We start from the raw sequence: 14,781 nt of genomic DNA, 5'->3' as shown, positions 1-14,781 counted from the left end.
GAAACTGGAGAGAGAATTCTGGTACTGAAAGCACTCACCCTGGGTGTGAGGGTTCTGGATGGTTGAGTATTTTGGTTTCCACTTGTGGAATGCTTCTCTGTGCACTGTGACATGTTATTTCAGGTAATCCTCACACTAGCCCCATGAGGTAGGTACTTCTCTGAACCTGGCAGCAGACCATAAGTCATATTCCTCTCAATCCTCATCTAAGGCTAATTGGATTAGGAGTAGATATGGATATTGTCTGGGCTGGACTAATTGGTTTTCCTTTTTTCTGTTGTCATTCTCATTATAAGTGAGGCTTATATATCAATCACTTATCCAGTTGCTCATCTTGTAAGAGGCAAAACTCAGATCTGTACCCAAGTCTGTTTGACTCCAAAGCCTCCTACCTTGCTGAATGCTACATATGTTTGTATACAAAGTTCTAGAGGACACAGATTTGACCTGGGAGAGGGTCTTCAGGATGGCTTAGCCCTGGAATGGATGTTGATTTTCCTGTGTATGCTGGGTTGTGTCTAAATACTTGGGACAACAGAATCAGCAGAAGAGAGCAAGCAACGAACATACTTGGGCAGTCATTGCCAAGGGAATGGGCGGGCTTACGTGGTAATTAGCAAGGCTGAATACTTGAAGAGAGAGGAGAGGTGCCCTTCGCATGTTTCTAAAAATTAGCCTTGATGGGGAGCAGTTGATATGGGAACAACGCCTCCCCGGCTTTGGTTTTTAATTATGTTTACAACTATATATAAAACCTCAAACCTCTAACCCTATTGAATATTTCTTAGGGATGTTAACCAGTAAACCTGTTGCTTAGGGATGTTAACCAGTAAACTTGCTGCTGTTGAGTTGATTCTGACTCGTGACAACCTACGTGTGTCAAAGTAGAACTTTCCAACGGCTACTTTTTCAGAAGTAGATCTCTAGGCCTTTCTTCCAAGGCACCTCTTGGTGGACTCGAACTTCTAACCTTTTGGTTAGCAGCCAAGCGCATAACTGCACCATCCCGGGACTCCTAGGAAGGCTATTTATTCTTCATTTAAAATAAACAACCCCCAAATAGAAGCAGATACACAAAAATTTTTATTAAGAGGAAGTTAGACTTACTTCATGGTAATTAACCAGTTACAAGTGCATTTAAATTCATGTGTGTGGACACTGTAGAAGTCAGATAGTCTTACTGAAAGTCCAATATTCTGGCTCAGTACTTGCCAGTGCAACCCAAGGTTTAACCATACACGCAGTAAACACAAGTCAACGATGATGTCAGACTAGATTGGCAACACCATAATCATTGTTACAGCTAAGCATTACAGAACATGAAAGTCCAAAGACCAGGAGACTACACTAACATGAGTCTTACTATAAACTTTTACTTCTACTTAAATGCTTCCAAAGAATTGTAGCAAATCCTCAACTCTGGGGACAGAGCCATGTCTATCTTTTATACTTAAAAGGGGCCAGAGAAACTGTAAACATTCAATGGTCCTTCTGATGCCCATTTCGGGTAGATGCTAGCGGTCCCCTTCGGAAAGTGCAGTTTAACTGGTTTGTACATTTTATATTGTAAATCTTCTATCTGAAATTTTGCTTCTGTTTCAATTAGCACCAGTTTATTTAATTTTTTTTTTTCCTGGTGTTAAATATTTAGGAAACATTTTTTTTTTTTTAAACCAACACACAAAGTCCAAAACAAAAGAAAGCAAAAAAAAAAAAAAAAAAAAAACATTCAGAAGTTGTTTTAGAGAACAGCGCTTAGAAAAACAACATCATTTAAACATTCGACAAATATATGTACAATGTGCCAAAAGCTGGCAAGGAGCAAGGCTGATGAACAGTCATGTAAAAGGTTTGTTAACATGAAACTTCACAGGCTGTATTTACAGTCAGACAGGTATTCAGAAATGTCGTATCAAAACATCTGGATTTGGCTGAAAATCATAGGAAAAGACACATCCTCCTTAACACCTTCGAAACAGCAGATACATCCAGTATCACCATAAGAATCAGGTTTAGAAGCGCATTTTTCTGTATTTTACATACAAACAACTGAGAAACTTTCTTAATGGACATAGAAGAAAACCAGAATGATAGAGACATGGGGTTCTTACTCCCACATGGTCAGGTGAAAGAATATTTTTTCACGCCAAGTAACCCAGTAAAGCATTGATTAAGGAGCAAAGGCAAAGTATTGCGGAAAAAAGCTCCATGAAAATATAAAATCAAGAAAAGTGCTTAAGAAATTTGTGTCTATGGACTTTCAAATATATGTAATATAATTATCTCCATGTTAATTTTGAAAAAAAAATCGATGATTTGATTTGCTGGACAATACTTCTATATTTTGCTCTTTGAAACTATATAGTCCAAAGCCTTTAGAGAATTTTTTTTCCCCCTTGGATTGAAAAATAAACAAAATCTCTGTTCTCTGTATCCAACACTCATTAACTTTATGCAGTTTTGTTTGCTTGTTAATCCAGTGTTACTAGAACATCCACTTCTAAAGAACTGGGCATGTTTTGTAATAGCCAGCATTTCCCATTTATGCTTAAGAAGTAAAACATAAACATTTCCCACGTATTCACCTTAATGGCTGGAATTGTTTAAAGCCTGAAGTTTCAAAGTTTCAATGCACTGGCTTTAAAGTGTCAGCTAGAGGAGTATAGAAGGGAGTCCTACATCTCTGTCAGGACACGCATTCAAGTTTATTTTTTAATAATTTGCAGTTGTATGAAGTCTCTAAGAAAAAAATTTACTTGATTCCATACAAAATACATGTTTCTCTTTGAAAAATGCATAGTTCATAACTTTATACATTCATTCACTAATATTAAAGACTTTTGTAAGCAAGTACTACTCCCAATTGGTGGTCAAGATTATATTTCAAAAGATCTAAAAACTGGATAGCATTGCCATGCTGCTTTCAAATTAGTGCCCAATTTTGTGATAATGGCTGTCGTTCTAACACTATCGTTACATAGAAAGGACTGCTGCTTTTTTCTTGAGTCCTTGTCCTTTATTTACTTAAAACCCATTGCGATTGAGTCGATTCTGACTCAGAAACCCGGTAGGACAGAGTAGAACTGCTGCCCTGTAGGGTTTCCAAGGCTGTAATCTTTACGAAAGCAGACTGCCACATCTTTCTCCTGCAGAGCAGCTAGTGGGTTTGAACTGCCGACCTTTTCGGTTAGCAGCCACGTGCTTAGCCACTGTACCACCAGGGTTCTAGCAGGCACTAAAAAGCAATGCTTTTTACTGACAGCATTTCCACAAAATAACCCATTTTAAAAATTTTGTAATTTCATTTTAATATTTTAGATTTGGTGTAGAAACCTTTTGCAAGATGGCTTAATTTTTTTTTTTTTTAAAAGCAGAGTTTTCTTTAAAACTCTTCATGGACTAAGGGCAACAAAGGTTTTGTGACAACTGATTTTCTCTCCCTCCCTAGTCCCCTCATTTGAAAGACACGACCATATAAGCCACTCCACAGCTGCATTGGATGATAGTCATGAACCCTTTGGGACCTAGCGATTTCCTTCTTATCCTGAGTTCTTCTAAGTATATAGGATTTTGATACATGAAACACTTTGGAAACTATACTAGTGTCTGGTTACTCCAGAGAGTGTATGTTTAAATGGCAGACCATTGTCTAACCATTCATATACAAAAATAGGAATTTTAGAGTGTGTTATAGGAAAATATTGATTAATGGTATTTTTTTTTTTAACATATATGATCCACATTCCTGGGTTATTTTATACCCAGGACATTTTCAGTTATTGAAATCACTGAACAAGTATATTTTGGGGGTATTGAAGTCTTCCCTAAAGATCTAAACCTAAATCTAGAGCTCTCTACCCAGAATCTAGGAGGTTCCCCAAATAGTTGGGATACTTGGTGACTCTGGAAGAAGCTTTGTTATATCACAGGGTTTGGTCAACTTACAGCCACTGGTTTCCAATAAGCAGAGTATAAGGGTTTAAAAAGAGAAGCAAGGATTTGTAATCTGCAAAGTGATACACCCATCTTTTTTTTTTTTTTGTGGATGAGGGTAGTTTATCACTCACTAAGCTACACTGGAAATTCTTGAGGGGTAATTCAAACTCTGAAAGCCACTGGCCCAACTTTGCCACCTTCCCTCTCCGCCTCTGCCATCTTGCCTGAAACCTGTGAAGGCGGTTCCCCTCCAGGGATTTAAAAAAATTTTTTTTATAGCTTTCACAGTTGCTGTGAAGTTGTTCTGACTCATGGTGATCCCACATGTGTCAGAGTAGAACTCCGCTCCTTAGCATTTTTAATGGCTGACTTTTTGGAAATAGATTGCCAGGCCTTTCTTCTGAGGTGTCTCTGAGAGGACTCAAACCTCCAACCTTTCGGTTAGCAGCTGAGAGTGTTAACCATTTGCACCACCCAGGGACTCCCTTGGAGGGATGAACAGTGTTTAGCCATGGGAGCAGATTGGAGCCATTGTTTTTGCTTTCCATAAATATAAAATTAAGACGATTACACCCTGAAGGGGCCACTTCCCTTCTCACAGAACAAAGGCCAATACAGTTTTCATTCTCTGTTATTGTGGGCAGAGGTCAGGGCGTGAAGTAATTAACCACGAAGCTCTCTTCCTTGCCTGGGGGTGTCTCCCCAGAACATTTACCCCAGCATAATAGTTGTTGATTCTGATTATGCAGTTAGCTTTCCACAGGATAGGACTGGTCGGGTAGGAGACTTGCGAGGGGGCTTTGAATCAGTGTGAAAGGATTAGGTCTTTGGTTGTCATTCTTCATCAGTGAGTATGAACAAACCTTTTGTGATGAGTGTGGCAGGTTATACGCTGATGGAGCTGCTTTCCAAATATCATCTAAAACAATTCAGACAGATGGAAATTTTTCCCCCCAAAGGCAGGTGGGAGCCACACTGACAGAGTCTGACTTACCAGTCATGTTAATATTTATCCCCTTAGACCTTAGTGGAGGAGAGAGCAACCAGCAGTACAGAATATCTGCAGCTGCTGGTGTTCAGTCTGGGGCTTTGGAAGCAAACAGCCTGGCCACTGGCTTGGGCAGATGAGGGCAAAGGGGCGAGTAACACCTCCCTAGCAAATGAGTAGGTCGCTGCCTACTAAAAAAAACCTAGAAAACCAAGCCCATTGCTGTCGAGTTCATTCCGACTCATAGTGACCCTATAGGATAGAGTAGAACTTGCCACAGGGTTTCCAAGGAGCGCCTGGTGGCTTCGAACTGCTGACCTTTGATTAGCAGCCAAACTCAACCACTATGCCACCAGGGGAGAAAATAAGACTGCCATAGTTACCAGAATGGGGATTTTTCTTCTCTTTCTCAAGCTCAATTTCCTTTTTAAAGGAAATTTTAATGACACCTCTCTTGCCTTTTCCAGGAATTGTCATTTTCTACTTTGGCCAGTCTTTTAAATTAGGAAATTCTGAATGCAGAGAATTGTCCCTAGTAGGAAAAGACAACACTTAGATGTCAGGACTAACTTTTAGCATTCTCATCATATAAATAAAGGGGGTCTTCTCTTTGGAAGCTGACAGTAAATATGTGGGTGGTGCCTGATCTGAATGAACATTTTAAAAAAATGAGCACCACAATTTAATCACAATCTTTACCTTCTTTCAAAGTCTATACCTATCTTCTCTCAGAACAGTTATCTAAAGCTTGGGTCCTCTTAAATTCTACTACCATCGTTGCACTGGTGTGAACTACTACAAAACGGGCTTCTTTTCTAGCAGGGAAAGAAAGGCCTTCCTCCTTAACGTCTTCCCCGTCCAGCACTATTACTTCGAAAACATAATAAAAGTAACATGGAAAAGCCTGTTAATGAAGGTGGTGGCAGAACATGATGGCTTTTTGAGGCCCCTTCTAGCGCCATGGCTAAACTCCCTGTGAGTGGCTTTACTCTAGATTCAAAACCTGGTAAACTAGTGGGAGGAAGTGAGATGAAATCCATTCATGTATTGAACTGCCTTTTAGTCACAACGGCGAAATCGGAGGTATTGCCCATGTTGTTTAAATTGCAGTCACATTTAAAGATGACTTAGCCACATTACCAGGTGTTTCCAACTTCGATTTTACTGTACTCTTTGATTTGATCATTACAAACTGTAAATTTGAGCTGGTTTTAAATTTTCTGGCATCAATTTAAGTTTACATAGATAAGAAATGTTGAATGCTAGCAGAAAAGTAGCTTTTTTCCCGGGGAGCCAAAATTTAGCTCAGAATATCACAGTAGCTGATAGGAATCCTGTAATTTACCATGTTGTTGGTGGAACTTAGGGAATAGTGGCATGGTAATTACAGTGAAGGGGTATAGTTGGGGACGGTTAAATTTGCATTTGATGAGGTGAAGGAGTGGGTTCTTTATTTCTATGCTGAAAGACCTGTTACACGTGCGCTCATCTGGAGCCCACTGCACTAGACTGAAAGAATGGGTCCAGAATGTGGTGGACCCTTGGGTCTTCTCAGTTATAGACTCATTCTGGAAGACTAAGTTCTCAGTCTGCCCTTTAAAAAGCCCTTTCCCTGGTCCTTGCAGGCAGTCATGAGGCTGACTCAGATTCAGTACAACTCTGGGTTGGCCTTTGAGTTGGGTGACGGTGATCCTAAATATTCCTGTTCTATACTTGGTTCTTCTGAAGATCAAATAAAATAATGTCTCTAAAAGAGACATACTTTTTTTAATACATGTGAAAGGGCTAGTTAATTCAATACTATCAAGACTCTGGTATAAGATAGTTTGAAATAACTTAGTCCATCTCAAACTAATGAAGCAACTTTTAATGGTTCCCATGAGACATTGATTCCCATTTTGTTCTTTCCTTCAGACAAAGGCTTGAAGGTTTTCTACATGGAAAAACTTCCTTTTGGAGATCCGCAACTCTCCAAAATACTGGAAGTACCTACTCCCAGTTCTGAAGCAAGTATTTTTGCCCTATTAGAGGTGAAACAACAGTAATTTTAAACTGGAACAAAAACTTAAGAGGCTGGATGGAGAGGGAAGGGGTGTGGAGGGGATGGCAAAGGGCTTTGGCACAAGGAGGCAACGTGTGCTATCTTCAAACAGCAGGGCTCCCTGGCAGCCTTCTCTGAAGGCTTCTCTTTGCCAGCCCTCATCACAGTGGTCTCGGTAGTGGAAACAGTAAAAAGCTAGGATTACAGTTACGTGATGCTTTGGGGCATGGCCTAGACACACCAGAGGTGGCAAAGTGAGACCTGGATGATATTTCAGTGTATTTTGATCAGAGGCAAGGTTGGTCTGAGAATATCACATTTCTATATTCGCATCTTCCGTGAGAATGATTTCTGGGGAGAAATGACCAAATCTTTCCCTTCTTTTATTTTTGTTGCCGAGATGGTGCCAGCACACGTGAGTTTGTGTGGATCAGGGAGGGACTTGACCTAATGACCATGGATGTGACTTATGTTTTCTGCAGCAGTTGAAACTGGTGGTCATGGGTTGCCTCTGGCCACATCGGGGTCCTCTTTGGTTTGTACAGTGTTAGCCAAGAATTTCAGTTCGCCGTCAACATTGAAATGTCAAGTGATAGCATATTTCTAAGTCAGAAGATCTGGTACCTCAGGCCCTGAATTTCTGTGTGGCCCAGATTGTCTAGAGCTAAGTGTGGATTCCCTTTCGAATGGAGAGTGAGTTCTCTAGTTCGCCACGCTCTCCACCATTTTCTATGTGTCCGATCAGCATCCTTCATTTATGGAACCTACCTGGCTCTTCTAAGGCATCTGAATTTGCTGCATACCATTAGGAAGCTGATCTTAAAGATAAGACTCATTTGGTTCGAAGCCATACAGCAATAAATACTTCTTGAGGACTTTAATGCTAACAACGGAGATACTCCAAGGGAATGAAGATAGAGAGATCTGCAGGCTGTCTCATCTCAAAGACTGGGAGCCGAGGCCGTGCAGTTTTCCTGAGCCCTATGCATTTCTAGCCCTTGTGTGCAGATTCTAAAGCCTATTTGAAACCCAGGTCTACGTGAACCTCTGACCCTCAGAGGAGCTATCTGGCGGGTACACGGCCATCCTATCCCAGTTTTTCATTTGCTGGTATCTGTATCAGTGGCTAATCGGGCTGGCTTTTGAATTTATCAAAATCACAGAAAGAAAAGATACTTTCTCGTTTTAACTGTGAGTGGACTTGAAAAACTGTACAGTATTATAACATGGTTTTGGCAAAGTTGAGAATTATTTGTGCAGTTAAGAAACTTGACATGGCTCCCCTCCTTGGTTCTCTACTCTTGGGTGGGAGCACAGTCACTTTCTGATCACAGCTTTGTGTGCCTGCCAGTGTGTCTTCCTTGTGAAAAATTAAGCACATGTCCTGACAAGAAGATTAAAGTCATTTTAGTGCTGTGGACAAAATGATTTTAAAGACTATCGATCACCTAAGAATTCTATCTTTGGGCCTACATACTACGATTTTTTTGTGTGTAATATTTTACTTTTTTTATATACTACCACTTTAGAAACTTCTACCAAATGATAATTGCTCATTAAATGTAGGTTCATGGTTCTGTAGGTAGCATGGTAAACTTGTCTTTGTGACACAGAAGCTATCATTTGACACTAACGAATTTACCAAGATACTTCCCCCGTGGCCTTAAGCATATCTGCTAACATTTCCGAGATTTAAGATATACAGGATGATTCTTAAGGTATCTTTTCTCCCCCCATAATCCTTTGAAAACCACTGGTAAGGACAGAAGGAACAGCTGTTGCCAGTTCAAGTCTCTTGTCATAACTGTTCCATCTGATCTGCATTTCTACCCTTGCTGCAGAGGGTTAACTGAAAAGACATGTGTCAAACAAACACTTGTTTTAAAGGTGGCATACATAGCCCTTTGTTTGGTGAGCAGGAATTGTTTAGAATATAAACACTTCCTGTCTGGTAAAATGCCGCATTTTAAAAAATAAGCTACAATGTATAAAACCAAGGTCATTTTTCACAAAATGTTCATGTTCTTCGTGATTACAAAACACTGCATCTTGTAAAATATTTCCAGTTCTGTCAACTTGAGAAGTCCTAGTGATTATAAAAGTGTCACGTCTCTTAGAATCGTGGCAGCCTAAGCAGTATAATTTGTTTTGTTTGACGCATTAACTTATCACTATTATTATGGTACTTAAGATGTTGACAAAACAGATTAGCGTTTTGATTCTCAGCCCCATAACAAAAAAATTAGAAAACATGAGATTGTCTTCAAAACAAGGAACTATTTACAGAGCAGGACCAGAAGCAAAATGCCCATTTTGATTCCTGGTCCTGTGAGAGACACATCTTTTAAAGCATGTATATATCCTTGGATATGGGCTTTTCCAAAGTCACAATAAGCAAACCTGTCAGTCTTGAATATATTTTATACCTTCTTGCTCTATTGGTGTGCGTTACTCAGTGATACAATTGGGTACCTAAAAGTGTTCATCTCATTGCATTTACTGATTTATGCTTTGACTAGTCACAATGCTAAAAGATGCAATGAAACAGTTTCCACGTGGAGAAATCCCCACAGGTGTAAGGACCTGGGGAGAGTGTGCGTGCTGCTGGTAGAGCTGTTTTCTTAGAGAAATGGAATTCCCAGTTGACCTGCGTGCCCAGCGCAGTCTCCAAAATGATCTCCATCCTCATCTCAACTCATGCATCCTGTGGTTTCCACTCATCTGTATGTACAAACTCTCCCCTGCCTTCACACAGGTCAACGCTACAGTAGACATGGTTGATGGAAATTCTACAGGGGTATGAGAAAAAACAGCACCTTGTCCATAAGAGTCCATGGAAGTTTGCTCCTTAACATGCTATGGGAGCAAAGTGCATGTCTTTAATAGCTTTCATCTACAAAACTCTGCTCATAGCTAAAAAACCATCATTCAACTGGGTAACTGCAGAAAGGACTAACAAGGCTTCATGTTCACAATTACATTCAGAAAAAGCCTTACATGAGTCTATGAATACCCACCAGGGACTGTGCCTGTGGCACAAATATCAACCTCTGACTTCAGATCAACTACAAAGAAATAACTCTTTTTCACAGGGCACTTCCCCATGCCTCAGAAAAGTCGATACTGCCCAGTTCGCGTAAATTTGTTTTGAAATTACATCAGGTTCACTTATGAAAAATGTTGACTAGAAAAGACTCTAACGATAATAAAATTTGTCCTAGTCTTAGGATCTTCCAGACCTATTTTTCACATACCCTTTTAATTTTCCCTGAGGAAATGAATATTATTTACAGTATTTTGCTACTATTCTCAAGGCATTCTCTACTATATATACAATTCTCGTCATTTTTCGTATCAAGTGAGTGCTGCTGCACTTTCAGTTTGCAAGGAAGTCTGACGAAGGGGGAAATGGAGTCAGTGGTGCCGACAAACTCACAACCGAGGGCTGCTTTAAAAAATGTGGCTTAGCGTGACACCAAAGAGAGCCAACTTAAACTCTAATGATCTTGACGTTTGATGGAGGACGTTTCAATTTCAGAAATCTTTTGTATCATATGTTTGACTATTTCTTTGAGAACATTTTGGAAAGCCCAAGGACTGTAACATGCATCATTCTCTATAGGAAATTGTCATCTGCAGCATGGTTATGATGGGGCAAGGGCACCCTGTGGGTCCCTGGAGCTGCTGACAGGCACTTCACAGCTGAGCACTCAGTCCTGGTCAGAAGTACACTGCCCTCTTCTGACGCTGGCTGTTGCCAACCAAGGAAGGAAAGTTTCCAGCATGTGAGGTGAAGGCAGGAGTCTGTGTCCACTAGAGATACGTACCTGGCCACAGCTACTTCCCTTAAGGCAGCTCTCTCCTTGCTTCTGGTAGCTGTTCCCAGAGGGAGGACGTGGCAGCTTCCTTGGGGGCGCCCAGGAACCTCTGGCTCCTTTCATGCAGGTGGTTGGCCAGCACCAAAGAGATGAGCAGAAGCCAGGCATCCATGTGCCTCTTGTATGTCCTCTCTGACCCCTAAACTACCTGGGCATTTTCTTCTAGTTGTCATACTGTCTCCAACCAACTGGCTGCAATGTCCTCTGGGAAGGACTAAGGCTTAAAACCACTGCCTGATGAACACTCTTTGCTTTGCAGATATGTGGAGAATGCATTGTTATTATAAAATGCCTTCTTTGGAGAGAGATGGGGAACCTTATCTGAGGGAAAGGTTATCAAGGGAGAAAAAAAAAAAAAAAAGCTACACCATGCCTTATTTAGAAATCCTTCAGGACCAGAAGCCATTGTATTACCACTTCTGTACAAACAGCCTCTGAGATCACTGTGATCAAGCTGGTCCTGTTATGTAGCCAGCTTGCAGGGGGCCTTCCCTTCCTCTCCTGCAAAATGAAGATATAAGAAGGACTTGGTCCACAGAGGTGGCATCAAATGGATGTCTGGCTTAATTTGGCACTTGATTTAGCTCCCAGATATAACAAGATAACTCTTTTTTAATTTTTATTTTTACAATCAGCGGCTGTATATTGCAATTCATAGCTTTCTGGTTGGCTGGAAGAGGGTGTGATTCCTTTTCTTCAAGGTCAGCCAGGTCAAGCTTGGTGGTCCCCTAGTTATTATGTGCCTTGGTACAGAGCGAATAGGTGCCTGTGTGTCCAGGAAGGTACTGGGATCAGCCTCTGTCTGCACCTGGGAACCAGAGAAGAGGGTACACACAGCCCTAGGCTGAGCAGTTGTACTCACCCGGCTGGCCAGCAAAAAGGAGCTGTGTGCAGGTGGGAGGCTCAGAAAAGTATGTGTGAAGAAGTCTTTAGAGGGAACAAATCACAGCCAAGCTGCATTCAGCTTTACTCTTCTGCTTATACCTTTGCTAGAAAATAGGCAAGGACTGAACTCGGCTCAGCTAGGCCTGAGCTCAGAACTACTTATGGGTTATGTCTTGGGGTGAGACCCATGGAGCCCTGCTCCCGGGACTGCTCCACACCAAAGATCTCTCCCTTCTCTGTTCCAGAGTTTTAAGAAAGGTGAATGGACTTAGCTCCTCATCACTTTAAACTCTTGTGATTAGTGACTTAATCCAAGAATCAAGGGCCAGGGAGCTTTGCTGAAGAGGAAAACCTCTGCTCTATGATTGTGTCCTGCCCATCATTTAAGTACATGGTGATCTAGCTCAAATAGGTGGTCACTGGGCCATCCACCGATAGCTCAGAGCCTCCTGGACCAGGCCAGTAGCATCATGTCACAGCAGTAGGTGACTGCAGTGAGATGACAGGACATGGCGGGGGGGGGGGGAGAAAGGACAAGCTGGGGTAGAGGAGGCAAACAAACACATTTCTGCATTTAAAAAATGCCCTTTCCTGGCTGACCTCGTAAGTACTAAAACATACGTTATAGCTGGTGCTCTGGCCATTATTGATTGGTAATCATGATGTGAAATAAGATGAAGTTCTTTTTCTGCTTTCTAGAAATGAGTGGTTTAAAAAAATAAATGAAGAAAGAAAGTAGGATCTTTTACAAGGAATAAGAAAAAAAGAGTCAGGTGAGAGCTTAAAAAAGAAAATTGCCAAAAGGTATGAATGCACAAACTGTGGCTGTTACACTATAGCTCATACATTTAACAAAGGACATCTGTTATTATTAGATGACTTCTCACTCTCTAAAAAAAGTATATGTGCAATCTCTAAACATATATTAAACTTTCCTCTGTGCAAGTTCATTTAACATTCCTATGGCTGATCCTATGTCCCCGGTCCCTACACAGTGCGTCCTATAAGGTGCTCCTGCAGCTTTGCATAGGTATAGGAGGAATAACTCTTCAGCAGGCAACTGAGAGAAGATAATGAGCTTTATAGGGCTTGACTACTACTGCCCTATCCCTCCCTACCACCACCACTGAAAACCAACCAACCAACCAAACGCACTAGGCTAGAAAGCCTGATAAATGGAACCCAATGCAAGCCCTGGCCTTACTAAATACAGAGATTCCTATACCAGCAAGCATTTCCTTTTGGTGTTCTGTATGTTCCCCTCTGAGCTAATTCTCAATAAATAGCTCCAATATTTTATAAGAAAATAAAGGTTTGGACCAACACTTTATCCATATAACGTTTATATTGTTCATCAACCCATCTCCCAGACATGCTAAAGCATAAAACCTATAAAAGTGCACTCAGAATGGAAGTTGGTTTGTTGACCTAATACGACTTTCTGAACAGCTGGGGACGTGAATGGAGGCTGTGCTCTGCTGTTTAAAGCAAACCTGCTGGGACAGTTTGGAGTTCTCGACCCTTTCTGAAATCAGTCAGTGGTGGAGTTCTGAAGAAAGGACCCATTCACCTGGCAACAACTTGACAAACAGTGACAAACAGATCCAAGCTGAGGTCTGCATCACGTCCCTGAAAGAAGCATCGAGGCTTACCCAGATGGCTTACACGTGCCAGTGCTGGACTGGGTGGAGGCAGGCAGAGAATCCGCTGTGCTGCCTCTTGGGGAAGCAGTTCTTACAAACCCATGGAAAACTCCAAGATATTTCCCAACAGTGACAGCTGGATTTCTGAACTCAACTTGAGGCTGAAGTCTGCTGGTGATTTCCATTATTATTCTCTTTTCGAATTCATGCCATTCTGGGCCCTCCAAGCTATCAGCTCTACCATGGTTCAGTTTGGGGCCATTGAAAAAAAAAAAAAAAAGATACCCAGAGTGAGGCATGTTCTTGCAACACATCATGATGTGAACTGCTCCAAGAAGGCGAGTGGAAAACAGGAAAATGACTATTCACAAGGAAAGTAGGTATTGTTCTTTGTACAAATGCTACTGAATAACGTGTAGCTTATTTTCGTGTGTGTGTCAAAAAACGTCGGAAACGGCATTATTCAGAAAGCTTATCAAAATTCGCCTCCTTACTAGGCAAAAAAGGGCTTTGTTGGTTCAATTGCTACAGAAGTTCACAGTTATAAGACTGAGACATACGGCAAAAAAGGGTGGCTTTTCTTTTGAAGGAAATGAAGGTCACAGCTGCTCTAGGCTGGATTCCTAGTCAGAGCAGTCAGGGTAGTGACTTTTTTTTGCTGTAATTCCACCAAGTTTCCGGGAAGAGCTTTTCCTGGGCTTTAAGTGCATTTTGTTTGGTAGGAAAAGCGCTTTTCAAAACCTGCAGTGGAAGGAGAGGGCAGGAGTAGCTTGGGGCGCAGCGGCCTCTCCGCCTGGTGGGTGGTGTCTCTCAGTCAATGAACCTCTGGCAGGCCTTCTTCCAGCGGCAGGCGGTACACCACATGTCTCGATTCTCCATGCCATACACCTTCCGGCACTTCTTGCCCTCTCCCCTGGGCTTTCTACAAGACAGGCAAGGAAAATTTATTTAGTGGGAGGAATTCAATGGGCATTCCATTGAGAGCTTGAAATCCCTTGAAAGAGCAAGAAAAAAAGTCAGGAAATGTAGTAGAGTTTCTCTCTAGGTTCAGATTTTAACTTGTGGTGGATGTTTTCATGACACTTAAGCTTCTCTTTGTCCATCAGTAGACATGTCCACTTGGCCATCTTCATAAAACTGAATTAAGCAAGTAAATAAGAGAAACACCAGTAGAAAACAGTATGTGCTTTTCAAGTGCTCCCTTGCTTCTCAAATTTCTAGTGCTCTGGAGAAGGGACTTCTAAAGAGGTTCGCCTTGATTTGCACTAAAACTGTATCTTGTAGTTCGTTTAATCTAGAAGTTAGTGCAACGTGGCTTTAACTAGGCCCAGTAAACACCATTACCTATTCTGCAAGAAAACTTACTGTAAACTATAACCCCCCAAATTCAATAATAGTTAATAAGTTTTC

General features: G+C 41.3%; 1 protein-coding gene across 1 annotated transcript in view; it reads right to left on the bottom strand.

Annotated features, from left to right (window-relative positions):
* Positions 1-1,067: 1,067 nt before the first annotated feature.
* The window catches only part of ZNF704 (zinc finger protein 704), a 301,875-nt gene continuing 288,161 nt past the window's right edge, over positions 1,068-14,781 (bottom strand). Inside the window, exon 9 of the mRNA XM_049854450.1 lies at positions 1,068-14,293. Coding sequence (XP_049710407.1) covers positions 14,182-14,293 — 112 coding nt within the window. The 3' untranslated portion in view covers positions 1,068-14,181. The remainder of the gene's footprint in view (positions 14,294-14,781) is intronic.

Source organism: Elephas maximus, chromosome 15 (assembly GCF_024166365.1).
Source record: "Elephas maximus indicus isolate mEleMax1 chromosome 15, mEleMax1 primary haplotype, whole genome shotgun sequence".
Lineage (NCBI taxonomy): Eukaryota > Metazoa > Chordata > Mammalia > Proboscidea > Elephantidae > Elephas > Elephas maximus.
Note: the sequence above shows the minus strand (reverse complement) of the source record. Positions and strands in the feature narration are given on the sequence as shown.